Raw genomic sequence first — 20,914 nt, 5'->3', positions numbered from 1 at the left:
GGGCAGCACAGTGGCTAAATGGTTAGCACTTCTGCCTGGCAAAACTAGGGTCGTTGGTTTGAATCCCAACCACAGTGCCACCTATTTGGAGTTTTCATGTTCTCCCTGTACCTGTGTGGGTATCCCCCGGGTACTCCGGTTTCCTCCCACACTCCAAAGACATGCTGGTGGGTTAATTGGCTCCTGTCTAAATTGGCTCTAGTATGTGTATGTATGAATGTGAGTTAGGGACCTTAGGCTGGCCATACACTATACAATTCTCTTTAGAAAATTGCTTTAGATTTACCAAAAACCATATAATATGAGGACAAACCTAAACAACACTTTCAATTGTATCCAATTAGGAAGGCTCTTACACTACACAGTTGAAGGTAAATCTAAAGGAAATTGGGCAGAAATTGGACAGAAAATTGTATAGTGTATGGCCGGCCTAACAGGCACTGCTTGTTCCAAACAAATGGAATTAAGAGGGAAAAGAAGAAGTTCAGGAGCTCACAGAGGATGTTACAAGAAGGCAGAAAAAATATATATTTTTTTTAATTCTCTATTTAGGAAGGGAAACAAGTTTATACAATATAATCATTCAGGTAATGGTACAAGCATAGATACAAGATCATAACCATAGAGCAATGTGTGACGTTATTGAGGCAATGTAATTGGGTAAGGAGGCCAATCCTCCACTACAAATAGCTCGGATAACCAATCTGACCTGAATTAACCCCGCTGGCGGTATTCCCGAGTGTAGCTCGGGGTAAAGTTTCAGCACCACAAGCGGTAACCCCGAGCTACACTCGGGCTTACCATGCAGCGCTGCTCCGGGATCTCTTCTTCACTTACCTTGTCCTGCGCTCCCCCGATGTCCCTCCTGCAGTGTCCCCGGCAATGTCCTTCGACCGATGCCGGCATCTGTCTTCTGGGTTTCATCCCCTGCGAGCAACGGGACGCACGGGGGACGGAACTGGCGGGAAATTAAAAAATGTGAAAAAGTGAAATTCACTAAATACACAAAAATCACATAGTAAAACATTACTGTATCAAACCATTTCACATACATTTTGTCCCTAGTGCTTTGTCCTGTGCCCTGCCGGCATTTTTACTGTTCTTTCTGCCTGGAAACGGAGAAACGTCCATGGCATCCAAAAAGCGTCCCTTTAGGTCAAAAGCAGTTTTAGACCAGCTAGAGAACAGCGATAGTAAATTAGAACTACTTGCAGAATTGAGTGATAATGATTTGTGGGGAAATTCATCATCAGACACTGAAAATGATTTTGCGACTTTGCTCAGTGATGTGTGAACTTGGTGCAATATTTCAAATTTCAGTCTTTTTTGGTTTGATTATATTATTGAATTAAATGTATTATTATTTTTTATGATTATTTATTAAATTATAATTTATGATTTCGTGTTTCAAATTTTATCATACCCGGGATGTTTACTAGACTCTTGTTTGGACAGATTTCAGTGAGTTATTCCTAAAAATTACAGGCCTACAATAAAAAAAATACATATTTGCATGCAAAAAAATGTACCGCTTTGAGCACAGAACAAGATGTGCTTTAACTTTAAATCAGGTGAACGGTGTAGGAATTACAACAGTTTGCATATGTGCCTCCCACTAGGTGTATGTGTGTCAAAGTCAACAATCAAGAGAAGACTTCACCAGAGTGAATACAGAGTGTTCACCACAAGATGTAAACCATTGGTGAGACTCAAAAACAGGAAGGCCAGATTAGAGTTTGCCAAACAACACCTAAAAAAGCCTTCACAGTTCTGGAACAACATCCTATGGACAGATGAGACCAAGATCAACTTGTACCAGAGTGATGGGAAGAGAAGAGTATGGAGCAGGAAAGGAACTGCTCATGATCCTAAGCATACCACCTCATCAGTGAAGCATGGTGGTGGTAGTGTCATGGCGTGGGCATGTATGGCTGCCAATGGAACTGGTTCTCTTGTATTTATTGATGATGTGACTGCTGACAAAAGCAGCAGGATGAATTCTGAAGTGTTTCGGGCAATATTATCTGCTCATATTCAGCCAAATGCTTCAGAACTCATTGGACGCCACTTCACAGTGCAGATGGACAATGACCCAAAGCAGACTGCAAAAGCAACCAAAGAGTTTTTTAAGGGAAAGAAGTGGAATGTTATGCAATGGCCAAGTCAATCACCTGACCTGAATCCGATTGAGCATGCATTTCACTTGCTGAAGACAAAACTGAAGGGAAAATGCCCCAAGAACAAGCAGGAACTGAAGACAGTTGCAGTAGAGGCCTGGCAGAGCATCACCAGGGATGAAACCCAGCGTCTGGGGATGTCTATGCGTTCCAGACTTCAGGCTGTAATTGACTGCAAAGGATTTGCAACCAAGTATTAAAAAGTGAAAGTTTGATTTATGATTATTATTCTGTCCCATTACATTTGGTCCCTTAACAAGTGGGAGGCACATATGCAAACTGTTGTAATTCCTACACTGTTCACCTGATTTGGATGTAAATACCCTCAAATTAAAGCTGCCAGTCTGCAGTTAAAGCACATCTTGTTCGTTTAATTTCCGATCCATTGTGGTGGTGTATAGAGCCACAAATGTTAGAATTGTGTCGATGTCCCAATATTTATGGACCTGACTGTATGTCCGTGACTCACAGAAAGGTCCCAATCTCCTCTTTTGATCGGGACCTTTTCCGATCATGTGACCACTGTGACGGCAAATCGCTGCAGTCTCATAAACCCTAAAACCCCGCCTCCCGGCTTCTGAAACTCTTAAAGGGCCTGGAAGCGCCGCGGCAAAGAGATTAAAGAAAAGGTATACAAAAAAAAATGACCTAAACCCACATGCGTTTTTTATTACCACTACTATTCCTTTATACTTGCTTTTGAAGTTTACAAATGCAATAATATAATAATTGGATGAAAGGTTTAGCACTGTGAAACACTTTTGAAAGATAAATAGTTCATTTTATATACAGCTATATAGATCAGAACAAAATGAGGGACAAATGAGAAGGAAGGAGGGGAAAGTCCCGCAAAATCAGGGGCAGTCCCTCGAAATCAAGTGCAGTCCCTCGAAATCAGGGGTAGTCTTTCAAACTCATGTGCAGTCCCTCGAAATAGGGGGCAATCCCTCGAAATCATGTGCAGTCCCTCGAAATCAAGGGCAATCCCTAGAAATCAGGGGCAGACCCTCAAAATCAAGTGCAGTCCCTCGAAATCATGGGCAGCCCCTCGAAATAAGGGGCAATCCCCCGAAATCAGGGGCAGTTGGGAAGTATCCATTGTCAACCTATTAGAATAAAATGGTCTGTCATATTACAGCACAGCATGAGTGAAGGTTGTGAATGGGGCCCCCAATGCTCTCCTGTAACTCAGACACCAAGAGGGTGACAGCCATACAGCTCTACCAACCCCCTTAGCTCCGCCCCTCAGTGCAGGTCTATGACTCCGATCACCTCTGATCTCCTTTAACGCTAAGCCCGCCTTCCAGATGACATCAGACCAGGAAGTGAACGAGGAAGTGCCGGGAGGGCAGCACACGGGTACACAGCGCAGGACGGTCCTGTATCTAGTAGAGAAGAGTGGGGGAGGGGCAGTACGGTAGACCGGAGACTACGGAGAGTCCAGGCTGAGTCCCGCACATGACACACCAGGTACGACTTGTCACCTCCCCTCCTCCACCTCTATGTCATACATGGGTCACAGCTGATCAGGCCCCGGTCTGTGTTCTGGGAAGTGTCCCCGGTCAGGTACACTGATCCTCTTACAATGGGGCCCCGTGTGTACTACTGTCATTGGGCTGGAAATTCCAATCTACAACACATGAATGCTGTGTGTCCTAAGAGCAGCCGGAGGTCCTGGGATTCCTCTGTGCTTCCCTCATTCTGGTGTCTGATCTACCCTCCACCATCCAGTGATGGCCAGACCAGTCCTCTGTGTAGACTCAGGCCTCATGAACACTGGCACGCCTGTATTTATCTTTCTAGATTCTGGAGGAGTCATCTGAGATGTATAAACAATGCTTGCCCCCCCCCCCCCCTTTCCTGCATTTTGATTTTCCATCTTTTTAGGGATGGTTCACAGAGCCCTGGATCACATCGATGCAACTTGTCATTCAATTGACAGTTAAGCATGCCATAACAAGTCGCACCCTATTGTCAACAATGGAACCGTTCAATTTTGAAAATAATTCCCGCACTATTTTCGGCATTTTCAGATGCAACTTGCATAGATATCAGTGCATGAAGTCGCACAGATGCCGGGCAAGTCACATCTGGAATCACACTGACCTGCAGCTTTGAAATCGCGCTACTTGAAGTGAAGTCGCTCGACTTCAAAGTCACATTTAGTGTGAACCAGTGCTAAGGGCCGGTTCACAGTATAGAAACACAGTCCAGATGCGTTTTGGTGCGTTGTATGTGTTCCAGTGCATTTTTTATGCATTCCAGGTAATTTTTTTTCTCTTTTTCTTCAACTTAACCACTTGCCAACCGCGCTATAGACAAATGATGGCTACAGCGTGGTTGTCCAGTTCTGGGAGGGCGTCACATGACTTCCTCCCAGAACACGCCCTCCTGTGCACCCTCGGGGGCACGCACCCGGCTATTTCCGTGATCGCTGTGTCTTATGGACACAGCTGATCACGTGATGTAAAAGACCAATCACAGTGGCCTTTTACTACGTGATCAGCTGTGTCCAATGAGGAAGTATTGCCGATAACCTGCAATTGTCAGAGGACTGATCGGCACCGATCATCAGAGCACTGATGATCAGTGCCTCCCACCTGTGCCCGTCAGTGCCTAGTAGTGCAACCCACCTGTGCCCGTCAATGCAACTCTTTATTTGTTTATAGCAAAAAAAATAAAACACCCAGCAGCGAGGAAATACCACCAAAATAAAGCTCTATGTGCCTGAAAAAAATGATAAAAATTTCATATGGGTATAGTGTTGCATGTCCGCGCAATTATCATTCAAAGCGCAACAGCGCTGAAAGCTGAAAATGGGCCTGGGCAGGAAGGGGGTATAAGTGCTCGGTAGGCAAGTGGTTAAATAGGGACATGTTCATTCCAGTGCATTTTTGGTGCGTTCCAGTGCATTTCGGTGCATTTTTTATGCGGTTTACTGCGTTCCAGTAGAGTTCTGTGCAGATAAAAATGCAGCATGTAATACTTTTTTTTTCTTCAACCGAAACACACTGGAACTGCAAGCACTGATGTGAATGATGACATTGACAACCGTATAATCTACTTTCTGTACATTTTGGATGTAGAAAAGAAAGCAACTGAAATGCATGTATTGTGAACAGGCCCTAAAGCTACATTCACATCTGAGCATAGCAACGCCTTGCATATTGTAGCACGATGGCCCTTTGACTTGAATAGGCTACCTTTCGTGCGACAGACGGGTAAAGAAGCTCAAGAGCCATTTTATGCACTGAGCCAAGCACATTTGGCGTTCTGTGTTTTGCCTCCATTTTCCCATGACAAACGCACCAACATTGCACTGCGCTTGGGTTGTCATTAAGAGATAATGGCACCGCAGGCGCATCATGCGTTTTGGCGTGTTTCTGAAAACATGGTCACAAACGCATAGGTGTGATAGCAGCTTAAAAGTGCATCTGTACACAGGACAAATTATTTAGTCTCATGCCCTAAGGGAGAGATGGGAATACAAGTGAAGGGACTTTAATGCGGAGGTCCAGTCGGAATAAAAAAAAAAAAAAAAAATGTCTGCAGCTACAAAAACTGGACATTTACCTGTCCCTCAATCCTGCAGTGTCCTCACATCGGGCGAGTTGATCGACCATCCCGTTTCCTCAGCGCTGACATCTTCAGTGTGGGAACCCGACTGTGACAGCTTGCGGCTTCACTGTTGATTCCCCCCTGCGCATGCTTGAGTAGCGCTGCTCTTTGTGAATAGACCTGTAATCTTCTGGGACCTGTCATGTGTCCCAGAACACTACGGGGAGGGAGGAGGGGAGACAACTTCCATTTACAATTGCATGGGCAATCGTAGAGGAAGTGGGAGCAGTCACCCCCCCCTCCCTCCCTCTCCCCCAAGGTGCCAATCCTTAATGGGTAACTGGGGACGAAGCCTTAAAGCGGAACTTCCCCTTTTGGGTGGAGCTCTGCTTTAAGTGTGCTATAGTAGAAAACATAACCGACGTTCAAAAATATACACATCTTTATTACAAACAGCATTAAATGTTACAATACAAAAATGTATCTAAAAACATCATGTGGAGCCACGTACAATATATCATCAGACAGGTAAGAAATATATTACAATATGAAAGATTTTATTTTCTTCTGTCCAGATGTAATGAAAGAAGGTGTGACAGACCCAACCGGGACAGGGTCTTTTGGAGGGGGACTGCAGGCTATTCTCTTGCCTACTGACCATAGGCCCTGGCATTTGAGGGGGCTCTATTCTCAGAGTCTGTGTGTTTTGGGGAGACAGGCACTTGAATCCAAAGTAAACTACTCCAAAAGGTCCCCCAGGCACACACCTCTCAAAGAATAGAACCCCCTCAGATGCCAGGGCCCATGGTCAGTTGGCAAGAGGTTGACCTGCAGTCCCCTCCAAAAGACCCTGTCCCAGTTGGGTCTGTCAAAGAAGGTAAACAGGATCAATGTGTTTCACTAACACTGATATATAAAAGGTGCAGCGCAAAAATCGTAAAAGAAATGTGATCAATAAAGTGCAGATGCTGACAAGCTAAGAAATGAGTGACTTATCAACGGTATGTCAATCAAGTGTCAATTATTACAAATGCACATTCCCAATCATAGGGAAATAAACAAAGTGACAACAGTGCAAACGCACATCCAGAAATAGTGAAAATTGGTGCTATAGGTGACAAAGTCTGTATATCAATCAAAAGATGTGAAGCTTCAAATATAGTGATCCTCTGTGCTTTTTCTGGTGATCAAATAATAGGATTACGCACTCACCAGATGCATAATTCCATTATGCATTTGAGAAAATTCACATCTCAGTGGGCCAGCTGGATCCTCTTACAGACACCTCTATCCTGGTAGGACTTCCCTCTGGGTCATCAAATGGAATGCAGCATCTCTCAACTCCTTTCTAAGTGGGCTCTAAATTATGGACTGATCTCAATCTCTATAACCCTTCTTTCTTGCAGTTTGATTGCACAAGAAAATGTTTTTTGCATGTTTCTGGCTACCTATTAATTTCAGTTGACTGCCAAACACTTGGGACTGCACCAAAAATCACACTGTACCAAACCACAAGGTACTGTGATACCATGCAGTTTGGTGGCTGTGAAAACACACACATTTCCTAGATGCGTTGGGGTGCCAGTAAGGCTGATTTTAAACCCGATGTCCTTTTCAGCCCAAAAATCTGCCATCTTTTCCTCTGTTTAATCTGCAACTGCCATGGTGTTGCACATGTCATCAGTTATGACTCCAGCCATTTGATGGCTTGACAGTTTGGTTGAGAACACAAGCAAATGTGACAGTTATCATTTCTGACATGTTCCGTGAATGTATCTGTTTTTTTAAATTGTTAAATTAATGGGTTTAGTTCCATTTTAAGAATTGTTGGCACTACTGGCACCACAAATGGTGTGAGCAAGCCCTAAGACCCCTTGCACATGGGGCTGTCAAACTGCTGTGTATCCCATCTGGTGTCTTAAAGCAGAACTAAAGCCAGTGATATAACGGTTCCCTAAAAAAGTTACACTCAAGGCATATCATGAATGATAACTGTCACAGTTGCTTTTTCTCTCAACTGAACTGTCAAGCCGTCAAATGGCTGCTGTCATGACTGATCACTTGTGCAACACCATGGCAGCTTTAGATCAAACAGAGGTAAAAATGGCAGCTTCCTTGGAAGTAAATGATAGGAGGGTCTAGTTCCACTTTACGCCAGGTACACACTGCAGGTTTTTCTTTGTTTAACTGGTTGGATGAATGAAAAAAACTGATCACTGCAATACATGTTGGTCGGTTCCTGCTGTATACTGCAGTGTGTTTTTGTAGCACGTTTTTTGGTGTGTTTTCAGGTGTATTTTGTTTTTTTTTCCTTAAGCAGAAGACTGGATTTTATACACAAAGCTCTGCATTAAAAACGTCTGCTTGTAGTTTACATGTATAAAAAAGTGCAGCGCTAAAATCACAATGAAAAAGTAAATGTATCAAGTGGAACAGTAAAGTGCAACACATAAATATATATAAAACTTGCAAATATAAATATATACATACATATTTATGTATTGCATTTTACCATTCCACTTGATACATTTACTTTTTCATTGTGATTTTAGCGCTGCACAGTTTTATACATATAATTGTGGGGATTGTTGCCTATACCTTGCGTGCTAGCTGCTTTATAGTCATCACTAGCGCTAGCCTATGTACAATATATTTACTTGTAGTTTACATGCACTTTCCATGCATTCCCATTGACGTCAGTGGCGCTGTGCAATAAGCAGCACCTTCACCTTTTCAAAAAATGCGCTGCATTGATGTTAGCAGCCACCATAGAGAATACTGTGATTTCCATTGCTATGCATGCCAGTGCAACAGCAAACTCAGGAGAAAGCGTACTAGTGTGTACCGGGGCTTGGTGCACCCAGAAGGGACAGGTGCAGCGCCCAGCCCTGCTGACTGAAGACTGTTAATGTCTCTTGCAGATTGTGGCTGGATAGGGTTGAACCTGTACCAAATGGTGCCCACATTTAGGGCCTGTGCGGTCAGGGAGGAGGTTCTTGGAAAGCGTGTCTCTTAAAGCCTCATGGGCTCCATTCATACCTACACTGGTGCGGCGGAGTCCATGCGTTTTTGCACAATTTTGTGCACCGTGTTTAGGCCAGCCCATTAATTTCAGTGGGCCGCCCTATGTGTGAAAATCACACAAAAGAAGTACAGGACACTTTTTTAAATCGTGCTGCACCAAAACACGTGGTACTTCATTACCATGTGTTTTTGTATGTGTGAGAACAAAGTGCGTAGGGGAGCCATTGAAAATTAATCAAATTGCTATGTGCCTGAAACAGTGTTTTTTTTTTTTGTGCATTACAGGAACACACATGTTTCTACAACAAACAAATGTGAACCTAGCCTTAAGCAGTAGTAAAGTGGGCCCCTGGGTGGTTTAACCACTTGCCTACTGGGCACTTTTACCCCCTTCCTGCAAAGGCCAATTTTCAGTGCTGTTGCACTTTGAATGACAATTGCGCGGTCAAGCAACACTGTAACCATATGACATTTGTATAATTTTTTTTCACACAAATAGAGCTTTCTTTTGGTGGTATTTACTCGCCGCTGGGTGTTTTTATGTTTTGTGCTATAAACAAAAGTTGAAAAAAAGAAAGTTTTTCTTTGTTTCTTTTATAAAATTTTGCAAACAGGTAATTTTTTCTCCTTCACTGATGGGCACTGAGGGACGGCGGCACTGATGAGGTGGCACTGATGAGGTGGCACTGATGAGGTGGCACTGATGAGGTGGCACGGATGAGCGGCACTGATAGGTGACAATGAGGAGTGGCACTGACGGCCAGCATTGACTAGCAGAACTGCTGGGCACCGGTGGGTGGCACTACTAGGCACTGCTGGGCACAGGTGGGAGGCACTGCAGGGCACTGATCATCAGTGCCCTGATGATCGGTGCCGATCCATCCTCTGACAATTGCCGGTTATCAAAGTCCAACTTTTATTCAGCGTCTCTGTATATAAAACATCCAGTAGAGCCGATATCTTCTTAATGAGTATTCTTCTTCCACAAGTGACAAAAAAACCTCTTCCTATACTTAGTACCCTCGAAAAAATATAAATCGCATATAGTGCATTATCTGCAACGCATGATATCCAACATAGCAAAAAAATCACTCCACCGTGTGTGCACCTCTAACCATCCGTCATCCTTACTCTTACCCTCTCATGAATATGAAAAAGCTTCCACAAAATCCACCTTCCTTCGTGGTTGGGCTCCTAAATCCGTCCGCCATCGCATAGGAAATATACCTCCGAAGGAATCACACAGTGTTATATCTTCAAAAATCCTTTCACTCTGCTCGTGCTCCCCTCGTAACATCAACTCTCAGTGCTAGTGAACACACTGACCGCCACCTCCTATCTTGTGCACCTTACCAGACCAATATAGTCCACTCGCTTAGAAAAGGGGGGCTCTTCTCACTCTACAGATCATCCAGTTCTCAATGGCATCATAACATGTAGCGAAGTACAACCAACATAGTGCAGTAGACAATGGTAGGGATATAGCTTCTTTAATAATCAAATTGTGCTTACAAGAAAGACAAGGTGTCTCAGCATGTGTAGAAATGGCACTGTTGCAGTTTGAATGACAATTGCGCGGTCATGCGACAGTGTACCCATATGACATTTTTATAATTTTTTTTTCTCACAAATAGAGCTTTCTTTTGGTGGTATTTTCTCACCACTGGGGTTTTTATTTTTGAGCTATAAACGAAAAAAGCTTGAAAAAAAAGTTTTTTTCTATTATTCTATTATAAACAAGTAAATTTTCTCCACTGATATGCGTTGATGAGGCTGCACTGATGGGTACTGATAGGCAGCACTGATGAGGCGGCACTGATGAGATGGCACTAGTGGGAATTGATGAGGCACTGATGATGCTGCACTGATAGGTAGCAATGATGGGCACTCGAGGGGGGGGGCACTGTTGGGCGCCACTGCTGGGCACATTTGGGGCTGCACTGATAATCAGGGCACTGCGACAGCATGAGGAAATTGCTAACGATAATCGGCAACTGTATTTACTTTGTGATCAGCTGTGCCATTGGACATTGATCATTTGGTAAAAGGCCACTGTGATTGGACTTTTACCTTGTCATATGATCAACTATGTCCATAGGACACAGCGACCACAGACAGCGTGGGGCGTGCGTTCTGAGAGGTCATCATATGGCGCCCTCCCAGAACTGGACAACTGCGCTGTAGCCGTCATTCAGCTATAGCCGGGTTGTCAGGTGGTTAAGCCATAATGTTGCTAGTATGCATTGCATACTGACACATTATGGCATACTTACCTTAAAACGCTTCAGGCTTCCATCTTCACCCGGTCTTCCTTCTGGATTCATGGGCTTCAGCCCTTTGAATGGCTAAGCCACAATGACATCACTCCTGCCACGGCCGCAGCACAGAGCTCTGAAGGGACGGCATGCCTTCCATTCAGAGAGCAGTATTCATGTGCCGGTGACATCACGGTGCTTTCAATGTGAATAGCTCCTAAACACTGAAATGTTTTAAAAAAACTCCCGGGACTAAATCGGTGTCCCAATCTACTTGTCCCTCATGACAATCTACTTGTCCTGATAAAAAATAATACATTTTAACCAAAACTGTATTTATGTAGGAGGTGATTTATGGAATGTCTGAGGCTTTTAAAAACAAAAGGAGCTTTATGGCGACTTAAACGTTTAATATTTCTAACATTGCGCTGTTTATCTCCCCCTCTCCTCCCTGCCTGTCTCCAACACCGCACCCTGAAACTAGCAGGGAGGAGAGAGACCTTGCAGTGTAATGATCACCGATTGGCTGCTCGTCAGGAAAGGGGAGTGGTGGACTTATCCTTTATCCCTTTCGCTGCCAGAGCCATTTTTGCGTTTTTTTGCACACATTTAAAAAATCATTTAAGGCCTGAAGATTGCATAAAACTCCAAAACATTATATATTTTCTGAAGTTCCAATTTTTTTATGTCACACAACATTATCACAATGGTCTAGGAAACACAAAATTTCAGTAAAAAATACACTTAAGTTAAGCTTTTAAAGCCCTTATAGGTCATCAGTTTTGTATTACAGAGGAGGTCTGGTGCTAGAATTATTGCTCTCATTCTGACGTGCGCGGCGATATGTAACATGTATTGCAATCGTCGTTTTTCATGTGTGGGCGTCCCAACGCATGCCTTTACGTTTGTGCGTGCATGCGTACATATGTGGGGGTGGGGGGGGCCTTGAAAAATCTGGGGGGGATTATATACTTGGGTGTAACTTGCATTTAAAAAAAAAAAAATGTCTTTACCTTATTTATTTTTTTTTGGGATCACATAGGGGACAAAAAGTCCCCTATGGGATGATTTTTGGTTACAGGCTCTCTTTTTTGCGATATCCAGGGTCTAAAAAGACCCTGCATGTCTCCCCTGTGCTCCTCTAAATGTAATACAGTGCACATCGCACTGCATAACATTTTTTCTTGGCCACGATGGCTGGGAATCGGTCAACTGGGACTCGGAAGTGATGTCACATCACTTCCGTGTCAGGACAATAAGGGGTGGAGAGCGGATGTGCCTGCTCTCCTTCCTTCTCTATACCCGCATCCCGACATACCGCGGGCATCACTGAACCAGTCCTGGGCCCACCGATGGGCAAGCAGAGCCCGGGACATATAGTGGGCAGGGGGGCCGCGGCTGGCACTGTGTGGAAGCAATTGGGTGGCAGCTCTGCCGCCCGTATGCTTCCACCTGACAGATGAGCCCTGCTGCTTGCCCACAGTAGGGCTAAAGGCAAAAATAACTACCTGCCTGGCGCCAAGAACTACATGTCCCAGGCGTCAGGCGATATGAATTGCACATCCCTGCATTGACCGCCTTTTTTTTTCACATTTTAATGAAATTTTACAAAGTGACATTTCATTAAGTTCCTTCAGCCGCAGCAAGGTGTGGTGGACTGCGTCACACTGCACTGCTAAGTAATGCATGCAAAGCCTTGCTTCTGGTTTCAGATTGTGCTCGGCATGGCTGCAAACTACAGTCCTAATGCCCCTGATGTAAAGGAGCCCCTAGTCAGAAAATCAAAGATACAATATTATATAGAAACCATTCATAGTGTAATAAGAACACATACTGTAGCCCTCTGTATGGGTCAGGAACTAAAGGGAAATCTCCCCAGTGGGACACAGTTTGCAAAGAAAAAAAAGAAAACTGACAGGTTATAACATTCCCTTACCGTCCATAAAATTTTGGCTTTAGTTCTACATTAGCGATTAGCTTTTGTTGTTGAGCTCTTGGCACCAAAGTCTCAGGATTGCAGGACTGGTAGCCTCAGGTGCCTGATATGACAAGCATGGCCCATAAGGTGTAAAGTGTCTATAGCCAAAATGTTGTTTTGCAGAAAGTGGGCAAGTAATTACTAGCTACAGATGGCAGCTCCATAACCTTGCATTTCCAGTGACTAATTCAGATAATACAAGGTACAAGAGGTAGAGCGCACAAGGACCAGACACACTGAACTAATGTCAGTGCTGTACTTACTGCATTTACTTTTCAGAAACAGACTTGCATAGGATGGCACTGATGTGTAAATGATACTTTCCACTCTAGTTTCCTGCATCTCTTCTTTAATAAGACATTAAATAATGAAGCAAGTCAGACTTCAGTTTACTAGGCTTAAGCTGGGTACACACTATCATTTTTTTTTTCCATTCAAACCAGTGGGCTAAACGGGGAAAAAAAACTGAATAGCTCAGGAGGAGTTTGCTGTTCTATCCTTGCCGTAAAGGAGGAGCTTGCTGTTCTATCCTTGCCGTAAAGGAGGAGCTTGCTGTTCTATCCTTGCCAGAAGGGAGGAGCTTGCTGTTCTATCCTTGCCAGAAGGGAGGAGCTTGCTGTTCTATCCTTGCCAGAAGGGAGGAGCTTGCTGTTCTATCCTTGCCAGAAGGGAGGAGCTTGCTGTTCTAGCCTTGCCAGAAGGGAGGAGCTTGCTGTTCTAGCCTTGCCAGAAGGGAGGAGCTTGCTGTTCTAGCCTTGCCAGAAGGGAGGAGCTTGCTGTACTATCTTTGCCAGAACACACCGGTCAGCCCTTGCAGCCATTGGCTGCCAGCACTGATTGGATGCCAATTAGATACTGGTTTTCCAGCATGCCAGTTCGATAGAAGACGGCCGTTTTCCTGGCTTCTGTTGGACATGTGGGTGTACAACGTCAGCTGGTTTCTATTGAACTGACCGATATTTGGTCCATGTGTACAGGGCTTAAGGACCTGTGTTGATGAGCTTTTGACATCGGGGTGTGACAATTCTGAGATCCTTCAGAATTCATTGACCAGTGCATTTGACCTAGAGTTGACTTTCTTCTGACCTTCATTTGATCTGTTTGGGGTGAGGAACAGTTCTAAATCTCGTCACAGGTTCTAAATCTGATGTTTCTATGAGTTAGGCTCCTTTCACATGGAGCGGAGTCTGTTCTGATCAGCAGAGAGTCGTGAGCAGATCACGACAGGACAGATGTCAGATTTTTTTTCTTTTTTTGAGATCCATCCTTCACATTTAGTTTGTGCCTGGCAGACATGGGTGGACACGTGAAGTGTCTTTTAGCATGACATAATATATAAAAGAACATTTGTCATTTTTCATTTCCAGCTGAAGCCTAACGTTATTGTACATGTATACTAATTTTTGTTTCCCTGCAGTACTAATTAACAGTATTATTGACATCTTTTTTTTTTTTTTTCTTTAGGATGCGTCCCAGTATAGGACCAGCTGGCCTCCACCTTCACAGACACAGACCTGTGGACCCTGGGATATGAAGGAGCGTCTGGGGACTGGAGGATTTGGTTATGTCCTTCGCTGGAATAATAGGGTAAGGACAAATGTTCCAACAGAAGTACATACAACACTTTGGCTCCCATGTATACCAGTGCAAGCTCTTTGGTTAAAAAGGGTGCTCTATAAGAATACAAATAAAGGGTGTCTTATGAAGATTTATTTGTGTAAGAGACTCTACATGCTTTTCTATTGAAGTCAGTGGCAGTAGATCATTGTCTTATACATGCATCCTTTCACGCATCTTTTGGATATTGCCACACCATTCACCACAAAACCCAGCCTCAACCTTTAGGTCCCATTCATACGTCCAATAAGGGGCAGACCGCAAATTCCTGCAAGAGATTCATTGGGGTGTATGCAAACAGCTGCAGACCAGTAGCTCTATTAAAAGCACTGAGAGGCTGACACAGCCCTCAGCCATTTGCAGCTGTGTGCATGTATTTAGAAATGCAGTGAATACCTACAGATGATCAACCTTGCATACAAACTGTGTCCAGGAGTAATCATCCACAGGTAATCACTGCATACCTGATTACATGGGATTGGCTGTGGGCACTGTCAGTCTCTCATTGCATTAGATAGAGCTTTCTTCGTACAGCTACTCACATACACAATGCAACTGTTAACGCCGTCTTACTCTTTTCCTCCTACTGATTTCCTACTCGGCTCGTTCCTTATGGTTACCTTTTACACCTTTTTTTCACTTTCTGTTTAACACTCCTCTTTTTACACTCTATTAATCTACTTTCTTTTCTGCTGTCTCTGTCTTCTCATTTCTTTCCTCTTCTCTGTCCCCACACTTTGCTCATTCCTCCTCTTCCTCTATTCTCTTCACCGTCATCTGCTTGCATCCGCTGCTCATTTTTTTCCCTCTATACCACGGGTGTCAAACTGGCGGCCCTCCAGCTGTTCCCAAACTACAAGTCCCATGAGGCATTGCAAGATTGACAGTTACAAGCATGACTCCCAAAGGCAGAGGCATGTTGGGTCTTGTAGTTTTTCAACAGCTGGAGGGCCGCCAGTTTGGCACCCCTGCTGTATACTTTTACCTTCTGTTCATCTCCTTCTTCTCCTGCGTGCTCAGTTGGTTTTCTTCAACTTTGCTGTCTCACATTTTTTTCCTCCTACCTTGTCTGCTCTCACCCTCTGCTCATCTCTCCTCCTTCTCATGATCACCATTTGCTCCTCTGCTCCCTCTCTCTTCCTGCCGTTTGCTTACCCGTCTTCCCTGCTCTCAGTCTCCATAGCTCTCCCTTCTTTACTTCCCAACTTTTGCCCTGCGCTTTTCTTCTTCACTTTCTTTGCTCTCACTTCATTCTTACCTCCACTTTCAGTGATCATTATATCCTACTCTGGTGGCCATCTGTCCCTCTCTTCTACTCCTTGTATGTTTTCCTCTACTCTCACCGTTTGCTTATTTCTTTTCTTCTCTACTTTTTTTTTTTTTACACAGGAAAGCGGGGAAGAAGTTGCCATCAAGCAATGCCGACAGGAGCTGAGTCCAAAGAACAAAGAGAGATGGTGCTTAGAAATTCAGATTATGAAAAAGTAAGATAATCTTCTGTTTCTCTTCTCTACTTGTCAGGGTATGGCATACATGCGGTTTTGAGTTGTGTGAATACATATCTGAGACGTTTTATCACCCGTGCGTCAATCAGTTATAAGGGATATGATATACAGAAATTATATTTCTGGATGGGTTCATTATGGTTAAAGCAGCATCTTAAATATTTTTTATTGTTGCTGTGATGGTGGGATTTCCCTGCAATTATTGTGTTTGTACTTTTGCTATAACAAAGGCACTACTGCTGTACAGCTAAAGTTTCAAAACATTGGGATTTTGTATAGGCGTATTTGTGTATATATACAATTATACACATGTATACAATGAAAAAACATAATGCTGGCGCAACACAACTACTGGATGTCCTAACCACCATTGGGTTAAATACCCGCTTTTCTTCTTCTGCTTTCTGCAGGACTTCCGGGACTGATTTAGAGTGATTCTGATTGGTTGGCACCAGCACAGAGAATCACTCTGATCTGTCCAAGAAGCCTTGCAGGAAGATGGAGAAGAAAGAGAATTCCAAATACCCAGACTGCTACACCAGCAGCTTTGGCAATGACAGTTCATCATCCACAGAGGTAAGTACAGTGGGACCCGGGATGGGGAGAGTAAAGGGTGTTAGTTCACCCTTTTTTTTTTTTTTTTCTGAAAAGGTGAACTATCCCTTAAAATTTTTGACTGAAGTCAGTTACTTTTTTATTTTTAAATTTGTGGGGTTTTTTTTAATTATTTGCTATTTTGTTTACTAAAGGAGTAGACTGTTCAAAGTGAATGTCAGTAAAAAAAAAATGGAATCTATTTTTACTGAGGATCGCTTTTCATGCTATGGAACAAAAAAAAACAGGGGTTTTGCTTGCACATGATTTGGTATTCAAAAACAAAACCCCTTTAGTTTATTTGCTAACATTCATTTTGGAAGGTGAAACTTCTACACCTTTATTAAAACAGTCCTCTCTCTTCCCTGATGCTCCACCCCTTAGCTGACATAGCTTGGTTAGTGTACTAAGCAATTTAGCTCCAGCTGACAAAGCTACCAGTAGGGCTAGTATGAACATGTTATGTATGTGTGGTGAATGCTTTCCTTCTCATTCCTGACCATCTCTTTCCTGTTTCCATATGTGTCCTTTTTTCTTTTCTTTTTTTTTTTTTTTTTTTTTATCTTGCACATTTGTGTGTGTGTTTTCTGTCCTTTGAGCCATATGTATTGTTTACTGAATATTAACATATCTGTCTTAGACTGAATCACAAGAATGTAGTTTCTGCCCGTGAGGTGCCTGAAGGTTTACAGAAATTGGCACCCAATGATCTTCCTCTTCTGGCTATGGAGTTCTGCTTGGGAGGTGACTTGCGCAAGGTAGGTAATGCAACATGTAGCTTACAAATACCTATTCAATATAATATGTATATCCTCAAATACTTGCCAGGATATTTATGCTGCTACATTTAGATCATAACACACAATCGCTTATATAAACACCGATGTTGAGGATATTAGGTGGAATTGCTCAAAGCAACTATACATTACAAACATTTCCCAGCACTTAATACTGTACCTGCTAGCCAGCATAACAATAATTAAATTTTCAGCAATTTGCATCAAAACAAAGTTCTATTGAATACATTTGAAAATATATATGGAAACCACATTGCCTCATCGAGGCCCCTCTTCCTTGTGCATGCAGTGTGTATGGTAATGCACATGTGTTTGCCTTTCACACAAATTTGCAGCACATAGGTATGGACCAGCCCCATAGGGAATGAATGGGATATCTACTTGAAATGCATTTTGTATGCAGCAAAATGCATGTTTTGCTGCATCATAATGGAATAGCTTGAATAGGCCCTAACAGAGCTTCATGTTATACCCTATATATCAAAAAAAAAAATAAAAAATTGAGGACCACCATGAGAGCTCTGTTGAACTAGAGTTGGGGACTACATTTTACAACCAGGCAGTGTGTTTTATGCTTATTTGCAAATGAATGCAACAAAAACCTTGTTTTTATGCAAATTGTTGAAACTGTATAGAATTGTTTACATTTGCTTTTTTGCTAGTTATCTGGTAAAAAGCTTGCAAGTACTGGGAAATATTTGCGTTATATTGCTCTGTGAAATGCCCTGTCCATGTGCAACTTACTTTAAAAAACTAGTTATAAATTGGAGTGTTTCTACTTTTGTGTTGCTTGGTCATAGGAACCAGACTGGAGGTTCCCATTAAAGTGATTGTGAAGTCATTTTTTTTTAAAATAGCAAACATTGAATTGCACAGAGTGGCTCCAAACCTCTTCCACATGTTTCTGGCTCATTCTCTTCTGACTGGGCCCCCATAGCAAGCCACTTGCTATGGAGGCACACCTGCGGGCTCAATAGCGACCAGTGCTGCCTACATCCATAGACTCAGACAGTGCAGCTTGGCCCTGCTCTCCACTCCCACATCACAGGATTTGGCTGACAGCAACAGGAGCTTATGGCTCCCGCTGCCCCAGCAAAGGGAGCCAAGGGAGAGAAAAGAGAGCTACTACAGATTGGCACAGTGCTGGACAAAGAGGCGACTCAGATGAGTGTAATGGGGGGAGAAACAATATTGCTACATAATGCATTGAGATAAAAAATGTTTAACTGTAGAACCAATTTAACTTTTATATCTGTGCTAGAGAAATTACATCCTATTGGTTGGTATGGGAGAGACTCTTACATCCGAATATACTTTAAAGTGTGCTGTGCAGGGGTATTCCTAGCTCAGTCTATCAGTCTTTAGGCTTCAGAGCACAATAGTAGGTGGCTATATAATTTAAATTATTTTTGCTGAACATACTCCAGGATTTAGCCTGCCCACATAAAACGTGATATAGCAGGGTTTGATATATCTCTCAGTATCTAGGCAGTGGGAAAAAAAACTTGCAACTGATTTGGAATTTTCCTGTACTTTTTCATTGATTGATTTTACTTCTATGTAGCACTTGAATCAATATGACAATTGTTGTGGACTGAAGGAAGGATCGATCCTTACTCTTCTTACTGATATCTGTGAGTATTATTCTAAATATACTCAGCTACTTGCTTATTTAGTAAGGAAAAAGCCACATACAGACATCAGCAAGCCACAATGACTACTTGACATTTACTTTCATTGAGCTGACCTAAGTAAACTGGAACTGCAAGTCTTGCATAGATTAAGACCTCATTCACACAGATGCATAGACCTGTAAGTCTGTTCAGAGAGTCATGCTTATGCACCTGGGAAATGACAGCATCTAGCCTGTCAAAATTAGTGACAGCCTGGAGACGCAGCGGTTGTACAGATCTTCCCACACATGCCAGTGTTTACATCCTTGCGGTGACAGATGCACAGCACTGGGCGCAGGGGTACAGGACTTTACACCTATATGAATAAAGTCTAGAACAAGTTGCAGTCCTCTGCTACCACTTAGTGCACCCGGTCTGTGACCTAGTTCTAATATCCTTCTAGCATATATGTGAATTTATATTTTTGTGGACTTTGTGATAGCCTAAAAATAATTGAAGGGGCCAAAACATTTCATTACACATGGTTAGTGTGGGTAAAAGGACTGTGTCCCATTGGGGAGATTTCCCTTCACTTCAGTTCCTGAAGACATCACAGGAAGTTCTCCAACATGCGGAAAATCCAGACAGTTGTCACCAGAACTGAGACTTTCCCTCTATTCTCACTCTTGTGACAACTCAACAAACGTGCTTCATAATTATATAAACATATTTCTCACTGTGTTTTCCATGAGGCTCTTGTACTGTTTTGTGTGCACTTGGCAAAGTACATGCCAAAACTACATATGGGGGACAATTCCCATTAGCACATAGCAAACCGTGTATATGAGTCACAAAATAGAAAAGCACAAATATGCTTCTCACATCACTGAAAAAGAGAAGAGTTAAACCTTGGCTAGTCTCGATGTAGGACATAATGGCAATACCATGTCCACAGCCATGAACTCTTCCTTTTTTTTTTTTTTTTTTTTTTTTTCTTTTATGTCTTTCAGCCTGTTCTCTCTAATGGCTGTTGCATTATTACATATTTAGGAGCATGTTTTAATTTTTTTTTCTTTTTATAGCTTCAGCTCTCCGGTATCTCCATGAGAATAGAATAATCCACAGAGATTTGAAGCCTGAGAACATTGTGCTGCAGCAAGGGGAGTGCAGGGTAGGTTAACATGACATGCGGCATAGTGCTGGCTAATCAGGAAAGGGGATTCCACCTTATAGGATACTTTCACATGGATTTTAAAAACAGGTGTTTGGTAAGCGATTGGAAAGAATTGAAACTGCTTTATATTAATGTTGCACATGTAAGTGAATATGTTAGTTGTCATTCACATTTCCATTTCCATTGCTTTGGATTACTGTGATTTGGATGCCACAAGCCGCTTTTTCTCACGTATGAAAGTCATTGGGTACATTGCATTGAAGAAGTGTCTTTTGTTGTTTTTTATGATTATGGGGAAATGGCTGACATAGCTTGTTGCTGACAAACATCAAAAAATCCTGTCAAGTGCTTGCTGAGGGTGTCACAAACATAAACTAACACTTGGTAAATTCATGGGGTGTTTTAATAAGCTATGACAGCAACATCAATACCAGTTGCTGTGACAGCAACACCAATACCAGTTGCCTATGTGAACTACTACTAGAATACTAACATACCAGTACTGGTATTATATTATGATACACTTTACTTTTAAATTAGAAGCATTAAACGCCTCTACGTTGTTCTCTAAACAGCTCAGCCTACCCTTTTCCTTCTTCCCAGCAGTGACTCAGTAACTCAG

The 20,914-nt window shown here is 42.8% G+C and overlaps 1 protein-coding gene and 1 long non-coding RNA gene across 4 annotated transcripts in view; one reads left to right on the top strand and one right to left on the bottom strand.

The window, feature by feature from the left end:
- Positions 1-3,641, bottom strand: part of LOC149468371 (uncharacterized) — an 87,178-nt gene extending 83,537 nt beyond the window's left edge. Inside the window, exons 1-2 of the long non-coding RNA XR_016311727.1 lie at positions 3,450-3,641; positions 838-958 (exon numbers count right to left, since the gene is read on the bottom strand). This is a non-coding gene — a long non-coding RNA (uncharacterized LOC149468371). The remainder of the gene's footprint in view (positions 1-837; positions 959-3,449) is intronic.
- The window catches only part of IKBKB (inhibitor of nuclear factor kappa B kinase subunit beta), an 82,071-nt gene continuing 64,636 nt past the window's right edge, over positions 3,480-20,914 (top strand). For 2 of the 3 annotated variants that reach the window (XM_089670251.1, XM_089670250.1), the window contains exons 1-6: positions 3,480-3,647; positions 14,457-14,579; positions 15,999-16,093; positions 17,349-17,466; positions 19,070-19,139; positions 20,201-20,289. In XM_089670251.1, coding sequence (XP_089526377.1) covers positions 3,636-3,647; positions 14,457-14,579; positions 15,999-16,093; positions 17,349-17,466; positions 19,070-19,139; positions 20,201-20,289 — 507 coding nt within the window. In that variant the 5' untranslated portion in view covers positions 3,480-3,635. The remainder of the gene's footprint in view (positions 3,648-14,456; positions 14,580-15,998; positions 16,094-17,348; positions 17,467-19,069; positions 19,140-20,200; positions 20,290-20,914) is intronic. The other variant, XM_089670252.1, reaches the window with a different exon arrangement.

This window comes from Staurois parvus, unplaced genomic scaffold, assembly GCF_062004578.1.
Source record: "Staurois parvus isolate SC_StPar_1 unplaced genomic scaffold, SC_StPar_1.0 ptg000088l, whole genome shotgun sequence".
In the NCBI taxonomy this organism is placed as follows: domain Eukaryota; kingdom Metazoa; phylum Chordata; class Amphibia; order Anura; family Ranidae; genus Staurois; species Staurois parvus.
Note: the sequence above shows the minus strand (reverse complement) of the source record. Positions and strands in the feature narration are given on the sequence as shown.